Source organism: Phyllostomus hastatus, unplaced genomic scaffold (genome assembly GCF_019186645.2).
Source record: "Phyllostomus hastatus isolate PE091 unplaced genomic scaffold, TTU_PhHast_1.1 phas_scaffold_46, whole genome shotgun sequence".
NCBI classification, from domain to species: Eukaryota; Metazoa; Chordata; class Mammalia; order Chiroptera; family Phyllostomidae; genus Phyllostomus; species Phyllostomus hastatus.
This window is the reverse complement of record NW_025334032.1, coordinates 30,533,994-30,556,656: the sequence shown is the minus strand read 5'-3', so window position 1 is coordinate 30,556,656 and position 22,663 is coordinate 30,533,994. Positions and strand designations below refer to the sequence as shown.

At 39.2% G+C, this 22,663-nt stretch overlaps 1 protein-coding gene across 1 annotated transcript in view; it reads left to right on the top strand.

Moving 5' to 3' along the window:
- The window catches only part of TNKS (tankyrase), a 168,463-nt gene that overhangs the window by 133,001 nt on the left and 12,799 nt on the right, over nt 1-22,663 (top strand). The window contains exons 13-24 of the mRNA XM_045821219.1: nt 1,998-2,077; nt 5,416-5,561; nt 7,290-7,455; nt 8,796-9,015; nt 9,300-9,409; nt 12,927-13,115; nt 14,140-14,377; nt 14,961-15,043; nt 17,524-17,644; nt 19,990-20,087; nt 21,514-21,588; nt 22,511-22,616. Of these exons, the coding sequence (XP_045677175.1) occupies nt 1,998-2,077; nt 5,416-5,561; nt 7,290-7,455; nt 8,796-9,015; nt 9,300-9,409; nt 12,927-13,115; nt 14,140-14,377; nt 14,961-15,043; nt 17,524-17,644; nt 19,990-20,087; nt 21,514-21,588; nt 22,511-22,616 (1,632 nt within the window). The remainder of the gene's footprint in view (nt 1-1,997; nt 2,078-5,415; nt 5,562-7,289; nt 7,456-8,795; nt 9,016-9,299; nt 9,410-12,926; nt 13,116-14,139; nt 14,378-14,960; nt 15,044-17,523; nt 17,645-19,989; nt 20,088-21,513; nt 21,589-22,510; nt 22,617-22,663) is intronic.

Below are 22,663 nucleotides of genomic sequence, written 5' to 3'. Positions count from 1 at the left end.
TGTGAAATTACACCCTTTGCAAATTAGTCTGTATCAAGACAGGTGTGCAAATTTCAAATAGTTTTAAGAATTAAAAAAAATTCAGCTGTATTAATTGTGTCCTTAAAATGCTAGAATCTAAAAATATCCGAAGTTCTGACTCTGTATGCAAACAGTTGTCATATTATTCTGTTGAAATGATAAACTAAAAATATTACTTATAGATTTCCTAAGGCGGTTTCAGTGAGTTTTACCAACTGTCAGATCGCTGTCATAGGGACATAACATACACACCTAAAGTGCAGTAATGTCAGGCAGCGTTAGACTGGAGGCAAATGAGACATGAAAGAACAGGATGAGGGAAGCCAGAGAGCGAGCTAAGATTTGACGTATACATCGGCCCCAATACAGAGTAGCATGGAAGTGAACCCAGCAAATGCTTTCTGAGTGTTCTCCATGTGAAAAGGAATGTAAAGATGTCTAACTCAACATTTCCACAAACTAACAAATACACGACACTCCCTTTTAAAGGAACGTAATTGTTATTTCAAAAACGTACTTTATTGTATGAAATACTCTCTTCTTCCCTCCCTTTAATCTTAACATTTTATCTGCTATTATTATGACTAAAGAAACAGTTTTTCTTCCATTGAAGAGTTCTCATAACTTACTCTGTAAAAGCCTTTCTCCTGAATGAAGCACTTCAGACTAGAGAGAGGTGCAGTATTTCTTCTGAAATCTAAAACCTCTTTTTAGCAACAGTTGCTCTTCCCATTTGTACGGTGGGTTCAAGAAAGATGTCTCCATTCATAAAATAACACAATCTGAAATCTGAAAGAGAATTTAAGTCAGACTAACAACCCCATAAGTCACTGAGCAATAACTAAGCTATCGAGTGGTCTGTCCCCTGTCACGGTTAGGAGAGCCAGTCTAATTCCAGTCTCCTGGACCCTGTCCCTTTTTTGTGCTGAGTGTGTGTTCACATTATAAAAGCCTCACTTAATGCTCATGAAATATTTTGAGTGATGTAGTACAGATGGTTTTTCAAAAAAACCTTTTCACTTGAGCCAATCTGTAATGAATTTTTGGTGTATTTATATTGGATTAATCAAAAAATTTCATTTGTTAACCTCATACTTGTAGATTGAACAGCCTGATTTAATTATATTCCACTTAGCATTGGTATCACACCTCCCAATTTACAGGCAGTTTACATTGTAATTCCCTGAAGCCATTCGATAAATGTGAATTAAATTTCTGTATTTAGTAGGCCGTTTCTGTACACTGATTTTATTTTCCGGGATCGGTGATTTCAGGAGTAGTACTTCTGTTTCATTTTAAGGAAACTGAGGCCCAAAAGAAAGACTAAAGGGCCCTGACTAGTGTAGCTCAGTGGATTGAGTGTGGGCTGCAAACTAAAGGGTTGCCAATTCGATTCACATTCAGGGGACATGCCTGGGTTGCGGTCCAAGTCCCCAGTAGGGGGCACTCAAGAGGCAACCACACATAGATGTTTCTCTCCCTCTCTTTCTCCTTCTCTTCCCCTCTTTCTAAAAGTGAATAAATAAAATCTTTAAAAAAAAGAAAATAAGAAAGGCTGAACGTTAAGTAATGACAGTTGAGTGGCTTCCCCAGGTCTGCATAACAAAGACAGCACAGCTTCAATACAACACTTCTAAGACCAGCGTATCATGAAGGGGATCATGAGTACACTGTCCTGTTTCTCCATTCCCCTTTGCCAGGTTTGACCAGAAAATTTGAAAGGTAGAGTAGTAGGGATGGAGGAAGACTTGTGTCTTAGAATTTATTTAAATTTGCTTTAGGAAGAGATGGATATAGATTGAAGTAAGCAACCACATTTCTTTCCTAGTAAAGATTGAGGGGGGAAACCCTATATTATTAGGTCTTAGAATCTGACCTCTTGATCTCTCTCTTTTCATTTAGCAAATAATTTTCCCTTCTTTACTATTCTCTGAATACATGAAAACCAGCCATCATCTTTCCTTCCTTTTATGCAGAAAGTACACCTATACGTACTTCTGATGTTGACTATCGACTTCTAGAGGCATCTAAAGCTGGAGACTTGGAAACTGTGAAGGTAAGTCAGTGCCTTTGATGTCTGGAGTGGCACCACTGACCCCTTGCTAACCAGTTCATTTTAAACTTGTAAGTGAGGCTGCTCAAATCCAAACAGTGACAGGGTTGAGCAAAGTGAACACGTAAACGAGAGAGCTCTAACCACAAAAAATTTCCTAGTATGTGCCTTATTATCCATTCACTTCAACTACTTTTTAGTCACTTTTCTTCTGGTTATGTGATAGCTTTTTTATTTTCACTTATCATTAATTAAAGTGTTACTTTTGGCTGCCTTCAGAAAATTTCTAAGCTAGGTCAAAACCATGTAATAGTTTTTGGCTTTACTTCCATCTCCTTCAGCGATGCCCTCCCAATTTCTCCTCTGTCTCCTCTTTTCCTTTTGAAAGTTACCATTTCAGCACAAGCTCCGATCTCTTTGATCACAAGCAGTAGGAAGCAAAGTAAGGACTGACAAGAAACATCATCAGTGGTAGCAGGTGAATTACAAAAAGATTGGAACAATAATTTACTATCTATAAAAATTTCACATGCTTCAGTGAATTACTATCTACCAAAGAAGTTGCATTCAGCAAAGTAAGGTTTGAAACAATGTTCCTTGAAGTTTTCCAAGAGTCTCACATTTGCTCTGGGAAGATACTATGATCCTGCAACCATTTGGAATTATTTATATGCAGAAGATGGATTTTCTTTCCTATGGAACTCTGTTTGCCAAGAAAATTTTATCAACCCTTTATTTGTGGCATAGAAACAATGGTTATAGATTCAGTGTTTTTCAAGTAAAAATTATTTTCTAAAATCGAATATGTTTTTTAAAAACATACTTCCCATCTACAGTCATTCACATATGGATAAAAATAGCAGAAAGCGATATGGTTTTTGGTTTTGTTTATATTTCTTTTTATTTTTCATTTTTTTTTTAAAAGAAAGGCCAATCACAGTATCTGTATTGGAAGTCATACCAGATTATTTTTTACAGACTAAACTTTGTCACTTACTAAGCAAAACTTACTTTTGTAATTTTTAGGAAACTAATTTTAGCATTCTTGATGATGTATATTATTTGAAATGACAGTAAACACTTTCTAAGCTCTGTGTTATTTTATTTTTATTTTAATATGTGGTCACTACCAACCTCTCTTTCTTATATAATAACATCAAAGTTACTTAAAGAAAAATAATAATATCAGTTGTAATAGCCACTGGGGAGAAATGTTCAAGTTCTCTTAGATCTGAAATTATGTATTTTTTTTCTTAAAAATACTTCTGTCATTGTAAGTGTATCCTAACAGAAGAAAATCTTTAAATGTAAAAATGATTAGGACTCCTTTTCCGTGTCACAGCATGGCAGTCTCAGCACTCAAATTGCTACATGTGCCCATTATCATAAAATCAATAGTTTATTCTTAATGTAATAAAGTAGATTAATTCCATGGCTTTTGTATGTAGCAGGCAATGGACTGCACGTCTCAGGTTTCCGAAACAGTCTCTTCACAATAAAGGCCAACTTTTTATTTAAATGGAATCACAGTGGCAGGAAAACACATAGCACAAATTAAATGAGGATTAAGCCTGAAAATATTCTTTTCCTAGAGGCTTTAGGAATTACTAGAAATATGATATGAGAAGAAAAGGCTGTTTGCTAAGTAACGTATTTGAAATTATATAAAGCAGGCAGAAACGATGTGCAGTTGCTTTGCTGTTCAAAAAGAAAATGAAACAGAGGAAAGAATAAAGAACTTCTAAATATTAAAAAGCAAATATTTAATAAGCAGAATGGGCTTTTACTTTTGGCCTGGAAAAATGAGTTGTGTTTCTTTATTTCCTCCCTCATTCCTATTTTGCCAGTATTCTCTGGGCGGGGGGGGAGGGGGGGGAGTTAACTTAGAAAAATAAGAACTAGGCAAAAAAGCAGGAGCAGCAGGAGGCAGCTTGTTGTGTGAGACTACAGGTGTCTGCTACCAGTCTTTGTAGCCTTTCTCTCTAGTTTACGTATTATTTGTTTCTTTTTTTTTTTAATTCTCTATCTAATGTATTAACATAGCCACATACTTTTTAAATCTTATTTAAAAAGTAATGCATGTTTCCTAAAGTTTAAAGCATAAATTAAAACTTAGAAATGTAGTGAAAATTCACCTCCTAGAGCTTACAACACTAAAATTGTGTCGTGATCCTCCTGATTTTTTATGAAAAGATAAGAGATTTGACTGGGCCAGATGGTAATGGTTCTTCAGAGTTTAGAGTCTGATGCTTTTCCACAGAGTTGATGAAATTTCAGGCCCTCCCTTATATTGCCCAGACTTTTTCCTGTCGTGTAAATATTATGCCACCTGAGAAGTCCTGTTTTTCCCCTACTGAGTATATCAGTAGGAACAGGTTTCTAGTTTTAAAACCAGCCATGCAGGAAAAAGATCAAGAGATTAATAACCAGGAAAACAGGGTCCGAGTCTTTATGCTGCCCTGCATGAACTCTGTGAAAAGTGATTTCACCTAACCTTGCTGAGCCTCAATTTATTTATCTGTAAAACAGAGATACTGATCAACTTCTCCAGTAGATAGTAATTCACTGAAGAATGTGAAATTTGTATAGATAGTAAATTATCGTTCCAATCTTTTTGTAATTCACCTGCCACCATTGATGATGTGTCTTGTCAGTCCTTACTTTGCTTCCTACTGCTTGTGATCAAAGAGATCGGAGCTTTTGCTGAAATGGGTAACTTTCAAAAGGAGAAGAGGAGACAGAGGAGAAATTGGGAGGGCATCGCTGAAGGAGATGGAAGTAAAGCCAAAAACTAGGAAAGGATCACACTCAGTTTGACTAGCAGAGTTAGACAGACATCGCCCAAAGGCCCAGTAAAGCACTGTGGACGGATCAGAGGGCCAAGTGGACTGATCAGGTGGCCCAAGAAAAATCATTATGATTTTCACAGAGCCTTTTTGCTTGCACATCAGAGGAGACAGGAACTCAGGGTTATTCTGCAGTCAACCAGGGTTGCCCTTATTTGAGAAAGAATGGCCAAGGTGATGAGCAGTCTCAGAGAGGGCAAGGCAGTGGTTGCCTAGCACTGCTTGCTTTATTATGGGTTTTTCTTTGTGGCCAGGATTTTGGCCAGGAAATGATGAAAAAGGTTCAGTTGCTGTATGAACAGCAACACTTATTTCTAGACACCGTAAAACCAAGCATAATGCTGATTTTTAAACATCACTTGTATCATCTAATCTTTGGAAATAAATATTTATTAGAAAATCACAAGTTATCCAAGATACCTGCAGTACTTTGGAGCAAAATCAGTAAACAAATATTAATATTCATCTTGTGTCTGTCTGTGTGTGCCATAAAAGCAACTTTGCAGCCCTCAAAATGTGAATTGCAGAGATTTGGAAGGCCGGCATTCCACACCCTTACACTTTGCGGCAGGCTATAATCGTGTGTCTGTTGTGGAGTACCTTCTACACCACGGTGCCGATGTCCATGCCAAAGACAAAGGGTATGTGTTGAAATTCAGCTGTTTGGGATTCATTACTCTGAGACTTAAAAAAATTATTTTAATAGTTTGAAGTCTTAATGTATTTTCCTATTTAAAAAGTAATGCATGTTTCCTAAAGTTTAAAGCATAAATTAAAACTTAGAAATGTAGTGAAAATTCACCTCCTAGAGCTTACAACACTAAAATTGTGTCGTGATCCTCCTGATTTTTTAAGTGCATGTAGCAGCGTGTGCGCTGCTGGGGGTGGGAGTGGTTGTTACTGTAAAGGCTGGTGCCATTGCAGATGGCTGCTGTGCAGTTTGCTTTTTCATCCAGTAATAGATCTCGAATGTCCTTCTGTATTAGTACTTAATAGTTTATCTCATCCTTTTAATGTCTGTATACAGTATTTTATTGCATTGTATGAATGTGTTTATAGAGTTTATAATTTATTATTTCTTGTTTTGCTATTAAAAATATATAATCTCTTCCAAAAAGAAGCCTTTCATCCCAAAGTCTTCAGTATTAATAAAAACATAATTTTATTTTTTACTAGTTCACATATTCTTTATATTAGTTTACTAAATTATTTCTCTTTATCTGGACAGTTTTTAAAGCAACCATGAAAGCTATTTAGAAATGCAAGAAGGAAGTTTAATTGAAATGAGTTTCCATATTCTGAGTTAATTTCATATCAGCTCAAAGTATAAATAATTAAGCACCTTTGTGTACAACTACATACCAGAGTCCTATAGAATCAAACCATATAACTTAGCCTTCAGTTAACAGTTCTGAATTTATTTATCTTTTAAAAGGGACACATCAGACACGAGTATTCAATAATAGTATCACTCGCTCTTTTAAAGTATTATAGTTCCTTGGAGAAAAACCAACATTTTTTTCTATTGCCCATTTTAGCAGTTAGTGTTTTTATTTCGAAAGGTTTTTGTCAAAAGCACTGATCTCTGAATAAAAGGGCTCCCGTACCTGGATTTTGCTGTGTCTTAGTGCAAATTAAACTCATCTTTTGGGTGCACCTTTTTTTATGGGCACATTTTTGGTCCCTTCAGAACGTCAGCTGCCTTCCCACCAGAACCTCAGAATGGTTTGCTCACAAGGAGGCAGCTAGAGTTGCTCACGTGACTGGAGTTTATAGTCGGTGCCATTGTTTTCCTTGCTGAACACTGAAGCCGGTATCACTTGGATTTTGAGTTTTCATTGCATGGAGCCTAAATATTTAAACCTTTTCCCGGAAACCATTAAAAAAAAAGGTAGAGCTTGCCGAAATAAATAAGCTAAATTACCTTGTGTACTTTATAAGCATACAGTTTCCATTAGGAAAGCCCAAATGGAAGAAAATCTGAGAGATGATAAACCAAATTATTGTTTAATTATTCCTGAAACCGTTTTGTAGTGTTGCTTTTTATTGCCAGGATGAAACCTGAATTACAAGTATTGTGATGGAATCTTTTCATGTGTGTGTTTTAAGGATATATGTATTTTAAGGGTAAGGTATGCTCTGAAGTTTATATCTGTCAGCAAAGTCCTTCTATTGAAAGGGACATTTTTTAAATTCTTAATCCTATTTGGAAATGGATGACTATGTCTTAAAGACCAATTAATTTTTTTTTTCTTTTTAAGTGAGTCTTCAGTATAGTCAATGCCATAGAAGAATTACATTATTTTTATAAGTATCATTTTAACTCGAAGATTTGTTGTATGTCTTAAAAATAATTTTCTTCTGTTTAGTGGCTTGGTGCCCCTTCATAACGCTTGTTCGTACGGACACTACGAGGTAGCTGAGCTTCTGGTACGGCACGGGGCTTCCGTCAATGTGGCGGACTTGTGGAAGTTCACCCCTCTCCATGAAGCGGCAGCTAAAGGAAAATACGAAATCTGCAAGCTCCTCTTAAAAGTATGTGATTTAAAAAATTATAAAGTATCAAGTAATTTTATTTACTGTTGGTTAGCATGTAAAATTACGTCAAAGTAAATTATTCTATTAAGTACAGTAAGTGCTATAGAGATGCTTCCATGTTGCGTTTTGGGGGGATGTCTGAGTGTGATACCATGATATTCACACAGCTTTGAGTGGTGTCTGAAGGGCCTTTCTGAGCCATTCGATTTAAGTTCAGTTAATCACAGCTCCTCAAGGTAGGTGTGGGGAGGAGCTGGACTACCTTGCATTACTTATCTACTACTTACAGTCTTAATATCAGAAAACATTTATAGAAAGAGAAACCAGTTTTTTGAACAAGTTTTATTTTATTTTCTACTGGTTACTCTGTTATTATTAACAAACTCATTTCTCATTATTAAACATTATTTAAATATATATCTTATGAAAACTTTAATATCAGATTTTTATTAAAATATAAGATATCTCTCAGTAGTTACATATGTAAGTTTTGAGGATACAGATGAAACAGTAGAAACTCGTAGTCACATGAAACTAGCTCAGTAATTTTGTGTGTGTGTGTTTTTTAAGGATGTGAAAAATGACCAGACACGTATCTACATGTATAGATTTCTCCTTCTATTTTTTTTAACTAGAGAAAAACTTAACCTGGTTAAATACAAATAAAATTCTTATTCCATCTTGTATGGTATCAGATATGTTCTTAAGAGTCTTGAGAGTAACACTGTGTTTGATGGTCGTTTTTGTTGTCAGTGGTCAGTGAGAAATAACGTGCAGGTCCCAGTGAATGCGTTGTCTCACTGGACGCGGGACAGCTCTCTCCAGTGGGCCAGTAGGAGACCGGCCCATAAGAAAGATTCCTGACTTTTGTGTACTTAATTTCATAGTATATGAAATTTCATAGTGAACTGTTAGAATCAAATTAATTGTTAATACATTTATACCTAATTTCATGATAGGTGTTAAGTTTTAAAGTGAAAATACTTTAAAATTACCAAACTTCCATTTGCATTTAAAATCAAGTGCTTTTCCTACCTATGTGTTTTCCTCTTTTCAGTTCTTTTTCATGATATTTTCATTTTTTCATGATATTCGCTGAGTGTCTTTATATAATTGAAATCTGGTCAAAATTACCATCCATCCCATTCTTAAAGGAAAAGATGTTTTCAAAGACTGCTAAGTAGGGAATTGGCAAAATGAAACAGGATATTGCCTCTGTTGTTCAAAATGCATGTAGAATAAATACCTTGCTTAGATAAGTGAAGTTAAAAATAAACAAACGAACCTGAAAAAAGACACTACAGAAAATACAAACCCCGTTTGGTTTTTCTTTGCAGCATGGAGCAGATCCAACTAAAAAGAACAGAGACGGAAATACCCCTTTAGATCTGGTTAAAGAAGGAGACACAGACATTCAGGACCTACTGAGAGGAGACGCCGCCTTGCTGGATGCCGCCAAGAAGGGCTGCCTGGCAAGAGTGCAGAAGCTGTGCACCCCAGAGAACATCAACTGCAGGGACACCCAGGGCCGGAACTCAACGCCTCTGCACCTGGCAGGTGAGCACCGCCAGCACGGCCGAGTCTCGTCCACTCTTCCGCACCTGGTACAGATGGCCAGGAGATGGAAGGACGTCTGACCCTGGAGAGGGCTCCTTAGCAAAACGTTTTTGCTGACATAGTTTTATGTAACTTCTTATTGTAAAGGCTCTTCATATGTAATAATAGTATTAGCTTTTAAAGCAAGAGGTATTAAAACTTTAACATTTTTCCAGTCCTTAACTATTTATATACACATTTTTTTTCTTTTAAGCTGATGTGTTTGCCTTTCTTCACTCTATTAGCTGGCTACAACAACTTGGAAGTCGCTGAGTACCTTCTAGAGCATGGAGCAGATGTCAATGCACAAGACAAAGGCGGCTTAATTCCTCTTCATAACGCAGCGTCCTATGGGGTGAGCATGCTAAGGTTCAAGTCTAGAGAACTTCACTGACGTGTACTGCTTGGTTAAGAGTATACTGTGCACGAAGTGAGTAGAGAATCTAGCCAACAGCATCATTTACACAGTTATAATTCTTCTGTTCAGAGTGTTTCTAGCCTTCCCAGTTAAGCATAACTGTCTTTTTAGCCAAGGACCACGCTTTTTATAGCTTTTTAGTCTCTTAAACATTATCTAGCACAATCATAGGTATATTAATAGCTGCTCAGTTAATATTTATTGATACAGATAATATTCTACCTCAAGTAGATTTTAGAAACTATAAAAGCCAGGAGGCTCCTCTTAGGCATGAAAATTGTGGTTGCTTACATTTACCATCAACATTTTTTCAATAATCAAGTAAATGTTTGAGCTATTGGTACACAAGGATGTGGCTTCATAGCATTTGAATTGACTGGCTAAAACCCCACGGTGAAAGTCCAGTCGTCCCCTCAAAGCACTGTAGCTGGTCGTCAGTGGAGAGAGAAGGAGGAACGTATTGACTGCCTTGATGCTGTTTGCTGAGACTGACCGCACGGGTGCACTGGGGACGCCAAGGCCCACTTCAGGCCGAGGAGTCCCACGGGAGTAGTGTGAATGAATGCTCCTGTGCTTGTGTGTTCATCCACCTAGTCCCTATTTGTAAAAACCCACAGATGCCAGATTGTGCACCCCAGGGCTGCTCACGGTTGTAATCACTATTGATGGGGCAGTTTCTAGATTCCCCAAAGCCTGGCAAACTATAAATAAAAATGAGTCACTGATTTGTATATTCTCTTACCTTGATAATGAGAATATCCCCATGCTCTAATGCTCCTTGCAAAAACCAAGCATGTTTCTCTTCTCCCTGCTTCCCACCTTTCTTAAATTAAACTAGGACCCTCAAATCTTGTTACTGTATTTGTCATTCAAAGCATCTGTGCAGCTGCTGGATTCTGGCACCACCTTCTCCTGGAAACATTCCAGGAGTTCAGTTCCTTTTCTGTACCTTTCCGTCCAGTGTGTGGCCCTTATCTGTGGTGAGGAACTGAGCTGTAGCTCATTTATTGCGTGTGTCAGCCTTAAATTCAGTTTCTGTTTTTGCCCTAGTGGGGTAGACATTTAAAAGACTTAAGAATTGTGTTTTTAGTACACTTGGGTAGTAATATACTCCTTTTTGTGTATTGCTTTTTCAGATGTTTGTCGGCAGATTTTAAAAAGCATGTAACTGGTCTCTCCCAGCACGAACTGTGAAGTCAGTGTAAAGAAGGTTTACTAACATGTACCATATATGTCATTCATTTTACACACACACTCACACACAGTTTCCCTTGGACTGCCTCATTTTGGAAGCCTATGCAAATTAGGTTACTAAATTATATTATTCTGCCAATACACATGAGAGTAGAATAAAATTAATCATCAGAAGCACAATTTAAATAGCCTGTAAGTAGAAAAGCTTGAAATTATTCCATGCTTTTGGGTTTACTAAAAACAGCTATTCTTTTTCAACATATATCCTTTGAGTAAGGGAGATAAATTAGGGGCTTTGTTTTGTTTTCAGTGGTGTTGCTGTAGTACCTTAGGTGGTGCCTCTTTTTATCTTGGTGTCAAGATCAATTTTGTAATGATGACATCATTCGTGCTCCCAAAATGATCATAAAACATATCCTGTTCTCAGAAACCCTAGTCTGATTATACTTTTTTATCTTTATGTTGTCAAAGTAAATATGGAAGCTTTATTAGAAGTTGTCTGATTGTATTTTCTAGTAAGTTTCCTTTTCTTTGTTTTCTGAAATTACCTTTTTTAAAATGAATAAGTATTTGTATTATATATTTTTTAAAAAACTTCAGTGGTGCCTCAGGAAAAAAAAAAAGTGCCTTTTCTATTTGAAGCGAGTATCTTCCAGAGAGCCAAGACAGTCTTAAGGAAAATACAAAGAAACATGCCCTGAATACATCTGGGGGTATTTGTCTTTCCCTTCACCTCTTTCCCGTTCTCACGAAAGTTGGCTGCAGATAAGTCAGTGTATTTATTGCAGTTGAGCAACAGCATGAGTTAGAAATTTATTCTCAACAAATAATGTGCTTCTGAGCTATAAAAAGTAATCAAGTTATGCCAGGGAATGTATCCATAAAGAACACCAATGTGCCAATTGCACAAAAATTATAGAATATTGGAGTTGAGATGGATTTCAGAAATATTTTGGTGGTAACTAAACTAGCATCCCTAAATGGGTATGTAAGAATAAAGTTTATTTTTATTATTTTCCAAAGCCTAATCATGAATCAGTTTTACCTCTGCATAATCAGTTGTCTTAACTTATTTAGAAGAACTTTTTTGGAAAGAAGCTAAAACCTTTCACTATTATTTGAGAAAACCTACTCTCCTAGAACTTTCTTCTGCATTGGTTTTCAAAGGTCCTGACTCTTTTTAGTTCTTCTCCCATTCTTACTGCCCCGTTTGTCTTCTCCTTTCCCAAAATACTGTTTTCACAGTTTTATTCCCCTTGCGATTATCTCTCTGCATTCCTTTTCTTAATGAGCTCATTTATGGACTAGCTACTACAGCTTTCAGCTCAGTATTCCATTTTGTCATTGCCCTCGAGTTCCTGTCTCTGGTGCCAAGCACTCGGTAGGCGTCCAGTAGCTGTTTGGTTGGTGGGCGAGTGGGTAAGAGAGCACATGAGTAAGTCGCTGATGCCCTCTGGCCTGCCCTCCAGCCCTCTGTGTCAGGCACTCCCATGAGTGTCTGACAAGTTCATGACCTTGACACCGTGCCTCACCAACAACGGGCCCCAGCGAGCCTTGCCCTTCTTACGGCTTCATTCCCTCTTGCGGTTTTTCTGCAAAGGTGGTCAGTTGTCTGACTTTTCTTCTTTTTCTTCCTCCGTGGTTCATTTGTCTTTCTAAAACCAAGTATTTTTTCCTTCAAAATTTCTCATACTTTGCTCTTCTTCTTCCTTCCTCTCTGACCACCCCGTTCACAGCTGACAGAAGATCCATCATCTCATGCCCGGGTTGTTAGTGAGTGGGTCTGCGGCTGACATTCCTCCACCCTTTGGGGCATTTTGGACATGAGAGACTAGTTTTTGAAAAATGTGGTTTTATTGTGTTATGTTACTTTCCCAAAGGCTGAAACAGGAGAACATTCAGAAGCTTTGAGATGAGTATTTCAACAAATAGAGCAGATTGCAATTGGGTAGAAGAGAAATGTTTGTTTTAAGATGGGCCTGAATATGTTAGCTAAAGAAAAAATTTCAGATGGTCCCATGAAGAATTAGAATTGCGGGGTACAAGAGTAATTGTGGAACTGATAGAGGAGGAGGCAAGGAAAGATGGAGTCCAGAATACAGGGAGAGGGATTGTAAATACTCTTTCATACTAGAAAGTTCTGTTAAGGATGAAAATAGAGACATAGAGAGAATGAAATGTTAAACAGAAGCCAGTGTGTACGACAGAGCTTTACCAGATAATCTTCCTTAACTCTTCACCTCCTTTTCCTTTTCTTCAGCATGTGGACATAGCAGCATTATTGATAAAATACAATACGTGTGTAAATGCAACAGATAAGTGGGCGTTTACTCCTCTTCATGAAGCAGCCCAAAAAGGGAGGACCCAGTTGTGCGCCCTCCTCCTGGCACACGGAGCAGACCCCACCATGAAGAACCAAGAAGGTCAGACACCTTTAGATCTGGCCACAGTAAGTCCTCATTTCAAAATCCTCACACTTGCTCGTTATACTTCCAGAGACGACCTGAAATTCCAGGGCTTGGCAGGTTTACCTTTAGCCATGCATATTTCTCTTAGAATAAAAACAAACTAACTTCTTTCTGAAAATTTTTTTAATTTATTGATTTTAGAGAGAGAGAAAGGGAGAGAGAAACGTTCATTTGTCATTCCACTTATTTATACATTCATTGGGTGCTGTTTGTGTGTGCCCTGACCGGGAATGGAACCACAGCCCAGGCGTGTGCCCTGATCCAGGAACTGAACCTGCAAGGTTTTGCTTCGCAGGATGACCCCAGCCCACTGAGCCTCACCGGTCAGGGCTAGCGCAGCTCTTGCTCATCAGAATTTCCCTGAGGCTTTGAGAGAGCCAGTCAGATTAACTTCTGGGCAGTAACTGGACAAAAATGACTGTTGTTCAAGCATAAACAAAACAGTAAATAAATGTGGGAACTACTTCTTAAGGAAGAGATTGAAAGTCAACACTTTGAAATGCACTTTTTTTAATGAAAGGTGAAATCTTTTATTTCTTAACTCTTCGAATCTGTATTAACTTACATGTCCTTCAGATACGCATGTAATCTGCACAACTTCATGTATACTTGCCACTTAGTCTTAAAAACACATTTTCAGGAATTAACATAGTCCACATGGTTGGATTTTTTTTTCTCGTAGTTAATTAACTCTGTGTGTGCCTGGAGAAAACACGATCTACTCTCAGTGAGTTTCAAGCACACAGTACAGTGCTCTTAACTGGAGTCACCCAGCTGAACGCTAGCTGTTCAGAAGCCAAAATATTTTGTGATTAATAGTTTCTCCAGTTCTACATACTGAAACTACTGGACCTTTTGGATGAGAGAAGGAAAGAGACGGAACTTATAAAAACAAATAGGATATGAGGCATTTATTAAAGAAAGAAGCCACAAGGTACTTGGTCTTTAGTGAAAAACTTACAACTTTAAAATGCAGCATTTCCGTGCTGTTTGTGTCCTTTGCAGGCCGATGACATCAGAGCCCTGCTGATAGACGCCATGCCCCCCGAGGCCTTACCCACCTGCTTTAAACCTCAGGCCACGGTAGTGAGCGCCTCTCTCATCTCACCAGCGTCCACCCCCTCCTGCCTGTCGGCCGCCAGCAGCATAGATAACCTCACCGTCCCGTTGGCGGAGCTGGCCGTCGGGGGGGCGTCCAACACGGGGGACGGCGCCGCAGGCACAGAGAGGAAGGAAGGAGAGGGTGAGTGCACCCTGTGAATGCTTATTTGGTTCCTGTCTTTTTAATTCACAGATTCATTTTTTTATTGGTAATCATTGAACACCTCACTGACAGATATCTTAACTATAAGTTGTCATTTATAAAGTGTGTCTTTATAGAATAAATGTCTTGGTATCTGCATTGTTCTTACTTATGTTTATCTCAGTACATCCATTCCAAATCAAAATATCTTACTGAGTTGCGGACTGAGTCTTATTACTGAAATGTATCAGGAAAAAGCAGAGATTATTTAAGGAGTGAAAACTAAAATGATAGCTAGTAAATTTGGAATTTTATATCTACTAAATATTTCACTTATTAAAAGTATTACATTATGCTCTGTAATATTAAAATTAGTACAAATACTACTGATTTGCTAAACTGCTTTTACTTCTCAACCAAATTCAGAGATAACTCAGAGTGTCTGAATGAAATTTAGAGTTATTTTATGCGTGTAAAATCATCTGCATAGCCAGGGGTGTCAGAGAGCCGTGGCTTTAAAAAAAAATACTGGGACTTCCTTTAGATTGATAAACTCTGCTGAGAAACTTTATGTCTGTTTCAGTTGCGGGTCTTGACATGAATATCAGTCAATTTCTAAAAAGCCTTGGCCTTGAACATCTTCGAGACATCTTTGAAACAGAACAGGTAAGCTCTCTTTTTAATTAACTATTAAGTTCTATTTTTTTTTCTTTTCTTTCTTTTGTTTTTTTGGGGTGGCGGAGCTTAACTGCTTTTTTAAAACCACAAAAAATTTCTAAAGAAGCCACGGGAATCATACCTCTCCCCCAAATTGTGTAACGCAGCGATTTTCAGCCAGTGTGCTGTAAGAGGCACACACCTGTGTGCTGTGAGAGTTTTTAAAACATGCACTAACTGCCCTGGTTGGTGTGGCTCAGTGGTTGAGCACCACCCTGCAAGTCAAGGGGTCAGCAGTTCGATTCCCAGTCACAGCACATGCCTAGGCTGTGTAACCTACCTCAGAGTTCCTGTAGAGGGTCTTCCAAAAATTCAGCAACTTTTACCATGTGTTTGTGTATGCCATGGAAGACAAGTGGCTTTTTTATCTCCTTGGTGGAAGAAGTGGCAGGAACGTGGCGGAAGGACTCTGTCCTGGCTCTGCTCTGCTCTGTCATTTTGGACCAGTCATTGAACCTCCTGAGCTATAGCGGGTTGCTTTAGAACGAAATGAAATGTTTAATTAGCTACTTTGGGAGGAAATAGCATATAGAAGGTACTCGTTAAACATGAATAGACACATAAACATGAATCTGAATTCCTTAGCTTGTCATTGAATGTTTTCCAGTGGCTACTGCTTGATAAATGTGGGACCAGTGTGGTACCACGTAAGTCAAAGAAATTAAATTCAGCATTTAGTTATGTTAGCTTTCTAGGCATCCCATGTAAGAAATACAAGCAAGTGAAAGACAGAAATGGCAGTACATCTCAGTTCTGAGTGTGATTTTTATGACTCCTCTGAGCCTAGATTCCCTCCTAAGGGATAGTACTCCACGGGTTGTTGTGAGGAGTAAATGCGGTGCTAATCTCATATATTGAAGCTGTATAATTGGCAAATACTGGGTTTTGCAGACCTGGGTTTTGCTTCTTCCAGATATGCACTGTATGGAAGAAATATGGTACCAATTCAGAAAAGCTTAAGGATTGTTTGAATTAAAGCCACCGCATAAATATTAAATCCTGTTCTTTTGCCAACCCTTACTTGAACTGAAGTTTAGAATATTTATACAGAAAAAAAATAGGATGTCAATAATAGAAGCCCTGTGCCTGTTTCCAAACTACATTAAAATTCCATCTAGCTGAAAGTGGAAAGGCGCTTACTCTATTGTACTGTGAACTATTCTTTCTCAAAGATGTACACTTCAGAACCTTTTAAAAGCTCTGCTGAAAACTTCCTTTGGGCAATTGGAAGTGAATTGCCAATTTTGTGCAATGGAGTGATTATTTTTAAATGGCCATTTAGGAGCAATATAGTAAATTATTTCCAAAGACTGAGTAATGAATGCTTGTTGTGCTGAGAAAATCAGATTCATTATATAATATTTCATTCTGATGATACAACTCAGAGGAGCTCCAGGCCTCATTTGCCTTTTTAAAATGTCATGTACAAGTGAAGCTGCGGAGAGATTAAAACAGCTCATTCGAGTTGGAAAAGGGGTGTCTTCAAAAAGATTTCTCAGTTCTCCAGGGGAAGAGAAACACAAAGGCTAATCTTGTGAGGTAGTATTTGGATTGTCATGGAACCACATTTTCTGAGCTGGAAAATAGCATGTTTAGCCCTTAAGACATGTGGTCGCCCAAGATTCCACCCTGTACATTCAGAACGCTACCACTTGGCGGCGGTAGAGTCACAGTTACTTTTAGTCAACGAAGACTTAGGTAATTCTGAATCATCTCCTTTTACAAGGGTGAATAACCAAAAATTAAAAACCAGTACTTTGTACCACAAAAAAAGAATGTTAAATTCTTTTGTTAAATCTGGGGAATTTTTAAATCTGAAAATTTATAAGAGAACTTAAAGTCCGTCTTCTCCAGATTGGAATTCTTTACATGGCTTCTGTATAAAATAGTCTGTAATGTAACTAAATACTTGGCGATATAAATTTCACTCCTTTCTAAGGCAGCTTCTTTCATGCTTGAATATTTCTAGGCCCCGGGAAGTTCCTCTGTGTTTTTGCATAAACCCTCATTACTAAGTGTGCTTGTTCCTTCGGCCGCGCCCCCATGTGCTGCCTGCCGGGTGCTGGGCTGGCACTTGCCCACTTTCCAGCCTGCTGGCCGGTCCCTCTCGTATTCTGAGGCAAGCAAAAGGTGGTAGAACTAAATAATCAGAAGGAATTGTGGTCATTTTATATTTCTATAGCATTATTTCTCCCATTGTAATTCTCCACTGATTAAAAGCAAATTAAGGAGTATTTAAAGTTAGCAAAAAGCTGATAAAATTATCAAGGCAACTATAAGAAGATTTTAAATTCATGCTCATAATGGAAACAAAATCTTAATTTGAATGGATACATGTGTGCTATGGAAGACAAGTGGAAGACTTTTCATTATTTTCATCACACGAGGAACTGTTGAAGATTCAGTGATTGATTTTGTTTCACTCTCAGATTACGCTAGATGTGCTGGCTGATATGGGCCATGAGGAGCTGAAGGAAATAGGCATCAATGCGTACGGACACCGCCATAAACTCATCAAAGGAGTGGAGAGACTCTTAGGTGGACAACAAGGTAAGCTCTGGAGCAGAAATAAACTTTACATGGTAGTGGTACGAGATCCGCATCAGGGCTGGCTGCGGGCCTCGGGCGGTCTGACCCCAGAGCGCAGGTCCTCGGCCGGTGCAGCCCCTCCCGCCTCCCCCACCCCACCACATTGCCATCCCTCTGCCTCTGGTTGCTGTAGCTGGAACTGATTCATTTTCCCTCGCTCCCCACACTTTGTATCTAAATATCTCTGGGTTCTGTACTTCTGTCCTTTTCTACTGCTCTCACCAATTCCAGGTAACCGTCATCTTGCTCCAGAAATGTCACAACCGCGTTTCAGCTTATCTTTGACCTTCACCTTTGCCTCTCTTCCAGTGCCTTCCCTACACTGTAACCAGAGACTCCTTTCAACACGACTGCGGGATCATATCATTTCACTGCTCAAAACCCTTCAATAGGACCCTGTTGCTTTTAAGATAAAATCAAACATTCACAACTTGATTTTTCATAATCTGACCTTTTTCTCTTACTTACCTTGAACTTTTCTCCCTCCCTTACACCTGTCAGCTTAGTCTTTTCCCATTATGCTTTGCTGTCATAAGCCTCCTATCTCTCTCCTTTGTATGCGGTCTGTCCAGAAGGTATCCAGCCATGTAATATGAGAAATAGAGACACTTATTGAAGAAGATAGAAAATATAAAAGACATTGCACATAGGACAATGACACCTTAGTCCCCTTCAAAGTAGGCCCCTTGGAACCTCACACAGTTCTCCCAGTCACTGTCAGTTGCCCTGTCCTATTTTCCTGAATCTCATTGACAGTCTGAAATCTCTTTCCTTTCAAGGGTGATTTTAGTTTTGGGAAAAGCCAGAAGTCACAGGGCGCCAAATCTGGACTGTAGGGGAGCTGAGTCACCTGAGTGATTTGATGTTTCACAAAAAAAACTCTGCATGAGACATGATGTGTGAGTGGGCATGTTGTTGTGATGAAACTGCCAGTCACCAGTTCTGTGTAGCTGTGGCCTTCTGACTCATCCGAATAGTTTCTGCAGGGGAATGTTCAACTCCACTTGCTCAGTCATTTTTGATGCAATGGCTGCACAGTACACATGCTCACTCAACGGCATCTACCACCCCCACTGACTAGGACAGTGAAGTCGTCATTGTTCACACATGCACATTCTAGTCCACTCTCTTTGGCTGCCAGGTTACATTGATGTCGTGTAAATGGGTCTCATTACATTAACAATGGCTGGAATTTTTCCGGACAGACCTCATACGCCTCTGTGTTTATCATTTCTCTATTTGCTTTTCTCTTTTAATTTATATTTTATCATATTTTTTCCATTGCCATTTAGTCCCCTTATGTCCCTCCAACCCTGCAATCACCACACTGTTGTCCGTGTCCATGAGTCCTTTTTCCTCAATCCCTCCACCCCCTAACCCCCTGCCATAGCTGTCATCCTGCTCTCTAAGTCTGTCTCTGTTTTGCTTGTTAATTCAGTTTATTCATTAGATTCCACATGTGAGTGAAATCATGTGGTATTTGTCTTTCTCTGACTGGCTTATTTCACTTAGCACAGTGTTCTCCAGGTCCATCCATAGAAGTCCTTTTACTGTAGAAAAGCCAGAGGAGGGAAGAGAAACAACTTGAATTAGTCATTTAGTCTGCAGAGCTAATAAATTGCAAGAATGACATGAAACTAAACATTAGCAGGTTTTGAGCTTCAGTCTCGCGTATTTATTTGTATTAAATGTAGAAGGATAATGAAATTAATAAGAGTAATATATTTTAAACATATTATGTGACTATTTCAAGCCATCTCACAGAGATTTTAGACCAGACTACAGAGTAATTACAGTGTGTTTCTCTGTTGTATTAAACATTGCTTTAAGACTATTCATGATTAAATTTAATTTGTGAAATAATTGTTGAGCCCTGCTGTACATACAAGGAACTCTTTAAGAACCAATAAAATTGCCCTAGCTGGTATGGCTCAGTGGATTGAGCATCGGCCTGCCAACCAAAGGGTCACTGGTTCAATTCCTACTCAGAGCACATGCCTGGGTTGCAGGCCAGATCCCCAGTGGGGGGTGTGCAGGAGGCAACCACACATTGATGTTTCTCTCCCTCCCTTTCTCCTTCCCTTCCCCACTGTCTAAAAACAAAATAAGTTAAAAATCTTTAACACTCCTCCATTACTTCACATGTCTTTGGATGTACTTGTTTATATAATTTTATGTATTAGGTTCAAATTGCAAAATAGTTTAGACTTATTCTAATATATCAATTATTTGTGACAAGTTTTCCCTAAAATAAAGCCTGAATAGTGTGAACTTCTGTTAACTTTGCTCATTTTTCTTTTCTCCAGGAACCAACCCTTATTTGACTTTTCACTGTGTTAACCAGGGAACTATTTTGCTGGATCTTGCTCCAGAGGATAAGGAATATCAGTCAGTAGAAGAAGAGGTAATGTACATCAAAGTTTTTAGTTATCTTTTCCTGAAATCTGTGGTTAAACTTATTTTTCTAGGGAGTTAAGCTTGTCTTACTTCATCTTACAGTCACTTGCCTCTGTACTATTCTGTCTCCCGTAGCCATTGTGGTAGAATATTGCCACAATTAAAATAGGACCATGGATTAGAGCTATGCCATGTGGTTTTCACACTGTAAGTCTAAGTTTCCAGTGGATAGTTCAGACCTGTCTTTTTATTCTGGAGACATTCTTGAAACTCATGCAAGTAATGACCCTGTTAGAATTATCTTTTTATATTGCCAAAATGCTACCTAGGAATGGCATGGAGTGAGACTCTTGCCTCACAGATAGCAAACAGAGTCTCCTCTTGGTTTCTGTGCCACACTGTAAAACATGGCTGGAAAGCGACATGCCCAGCGTTTACATATGCATAGCAAGCACGCCTCATGGCTGGAGTCTCCTTCCGTCTCTCCGAGCACAGCGACCCAAAAAGCACCACAGTCAGGCGAGTGGGGTGCACCTCAGGGAGACGGGCACCCCAGAGACACCCTCTCTGCCCCAGGCCTCCGCCTCACTTCCGACGCGCGATAAATGAACACAGCGCCAAATGGCATCATTCTGTGCAGAAAAGCGTGCCTGCGTCTTCGTTTGTCTTTGATTAATGCTCTTGTTACTCCCATTGTGGAAACTCAGGAGAGTTACCTTCGGGGGGTGGTATTTTAGCTCGTAGTCAGTTTTTCAGGAAAGCATGTTTTCCAGAGCCTTACTGCCTCAGCTCCTAGCAGTTGGTAAATTCTGATAATAATGCCAAAATGCAGTGAGTAACTGCATAATGGAGTGGTAGAGGATTAACTCTTTGAGTCAGTTCTATGAGAACTTAGGTTTTTAAAACATTTTACTTTTCTGTAATAACTCTTTTTAATTTGGAAAGTGGAAGAAGAAAGTTATTCCTGGTCTGTGCAGATATACTTGGAGTTTCTAAATTAAAGAAATAATATAGAAAATATAGAATATTTCACTTCAGGAACAAAAATTTATTGATTATAAAAATCTTTGTTTTTCGCATTTGCCCAGTGGCATCTCCATTGAACAAGAGGAGTTTCCGTTCGACTTAGTCCCAGCGTTGCTCCCGCTCCCAGTGGCATCAGACAGCGATGGGGACCACGCCACAGGCTACTTTATGTGTCCCCGCTGTGCTTAACAGTCTTCCCAGGCTTTTATTAGAAAATCAAAAGAAAATGCAGATGATTAACATTTACATTTAGTGGACTTGTATTTATTTAGAAATGCTACATCTTAGACTCATCAGTAAAACAATGTAATAGAATCGAAATGTTGAAAACAACGGAAGGAGCATCTTTAGAATTATACACTTGCATATTTTCAGAAAGTTAATTATTTTTTCATTTTATTCTGTAGATGCAAAGCACAATTCGAGAACACAGAGATGGTGGCAATGCTGGCGGCATCTTCAACAGATACAATGTCATCCGAGTAAGTTTTTAGGGCGAAATTAGATTGCAAGCCTTCCTGAAAATCAAATGTGAACAGTGAAAATCATGTGTTGAAGTACTGTTTTCAAACTCAAGGGTGGCCGTTCACCTGGCCCTGTGGTCTGGTGTCACCCTGTTCACCCCACGCAGTCTTTGATCCCTCGAGACCGTACTTCACTGGAAGTAGAGACACCCAGGAAACGCCAGAGCTGCCTATGGGAGGCCAGATCAGCAGGTGTTGGTGAGGCAGTACAGTGATAAGACTGCCAACTCATCCGTAAATCCAGACAGTAGCTGATCGTAATGTGTATTATCGCCATTTCAAAGCAGCATTAGAGGCCTGGAGTTTTCCATCTCAGTGAGTCAGCGGTTATGTCAGAACGCAGATGGCTCCTCAGCTCATGTCTTCATTGATAGTACAGGAGAGATGGCTGCTCTCTGCCTTCTTCCAAAGGGACATCGTGAGGACGAGTAAGGCCTGTTGGGAACTGACCGACTCCTTTGGGTTCACGGACCGGTGCAGGTGGCACTAGTGCACAGGAGCATCACCCAGGGAGGCGTTTGCAAGCTAGGGGCTTATAGGCCCCCAGATTCTAAAACTCAGCACGTCCGGGGAGGCGTCTAGGAGCAGCCGTCTTCCTCTCCTTTTCTCCGTTCTAAGTCCTCAGGGATCTCGGAGGCACACACAGTGCCAGGCCTAGGGCGGAGTAACAGGCAAAACCCGCACCTGAACATCAGGTCACTAACAGCCAGGGTTTAACTGGACTACACTGACCTGGCAACTTTATCATTTTAAATCATGTTTTAAGCAGACAAGACAAAAATTGGATCTTCCTCAAGGAAAACATACTTTCCATTTTAAATCATACCTACCAGTTAACATACATTACACTCAGTTGCTTTTTTCTTCCTCGTTCTTAAAGATTCAAAAAGTTGTCAACAAGAAGTTGAGGGAGCGGTTCTGTCACAGACAGAAGGAAGTGTCCGAAGAGAACCACAACCATCACAACGAGCGCATGTTGTTCCACGGTGAGTGTCCCGGCGGCGGTCCCGGCGGCGCCGGGCTTGCGCACACC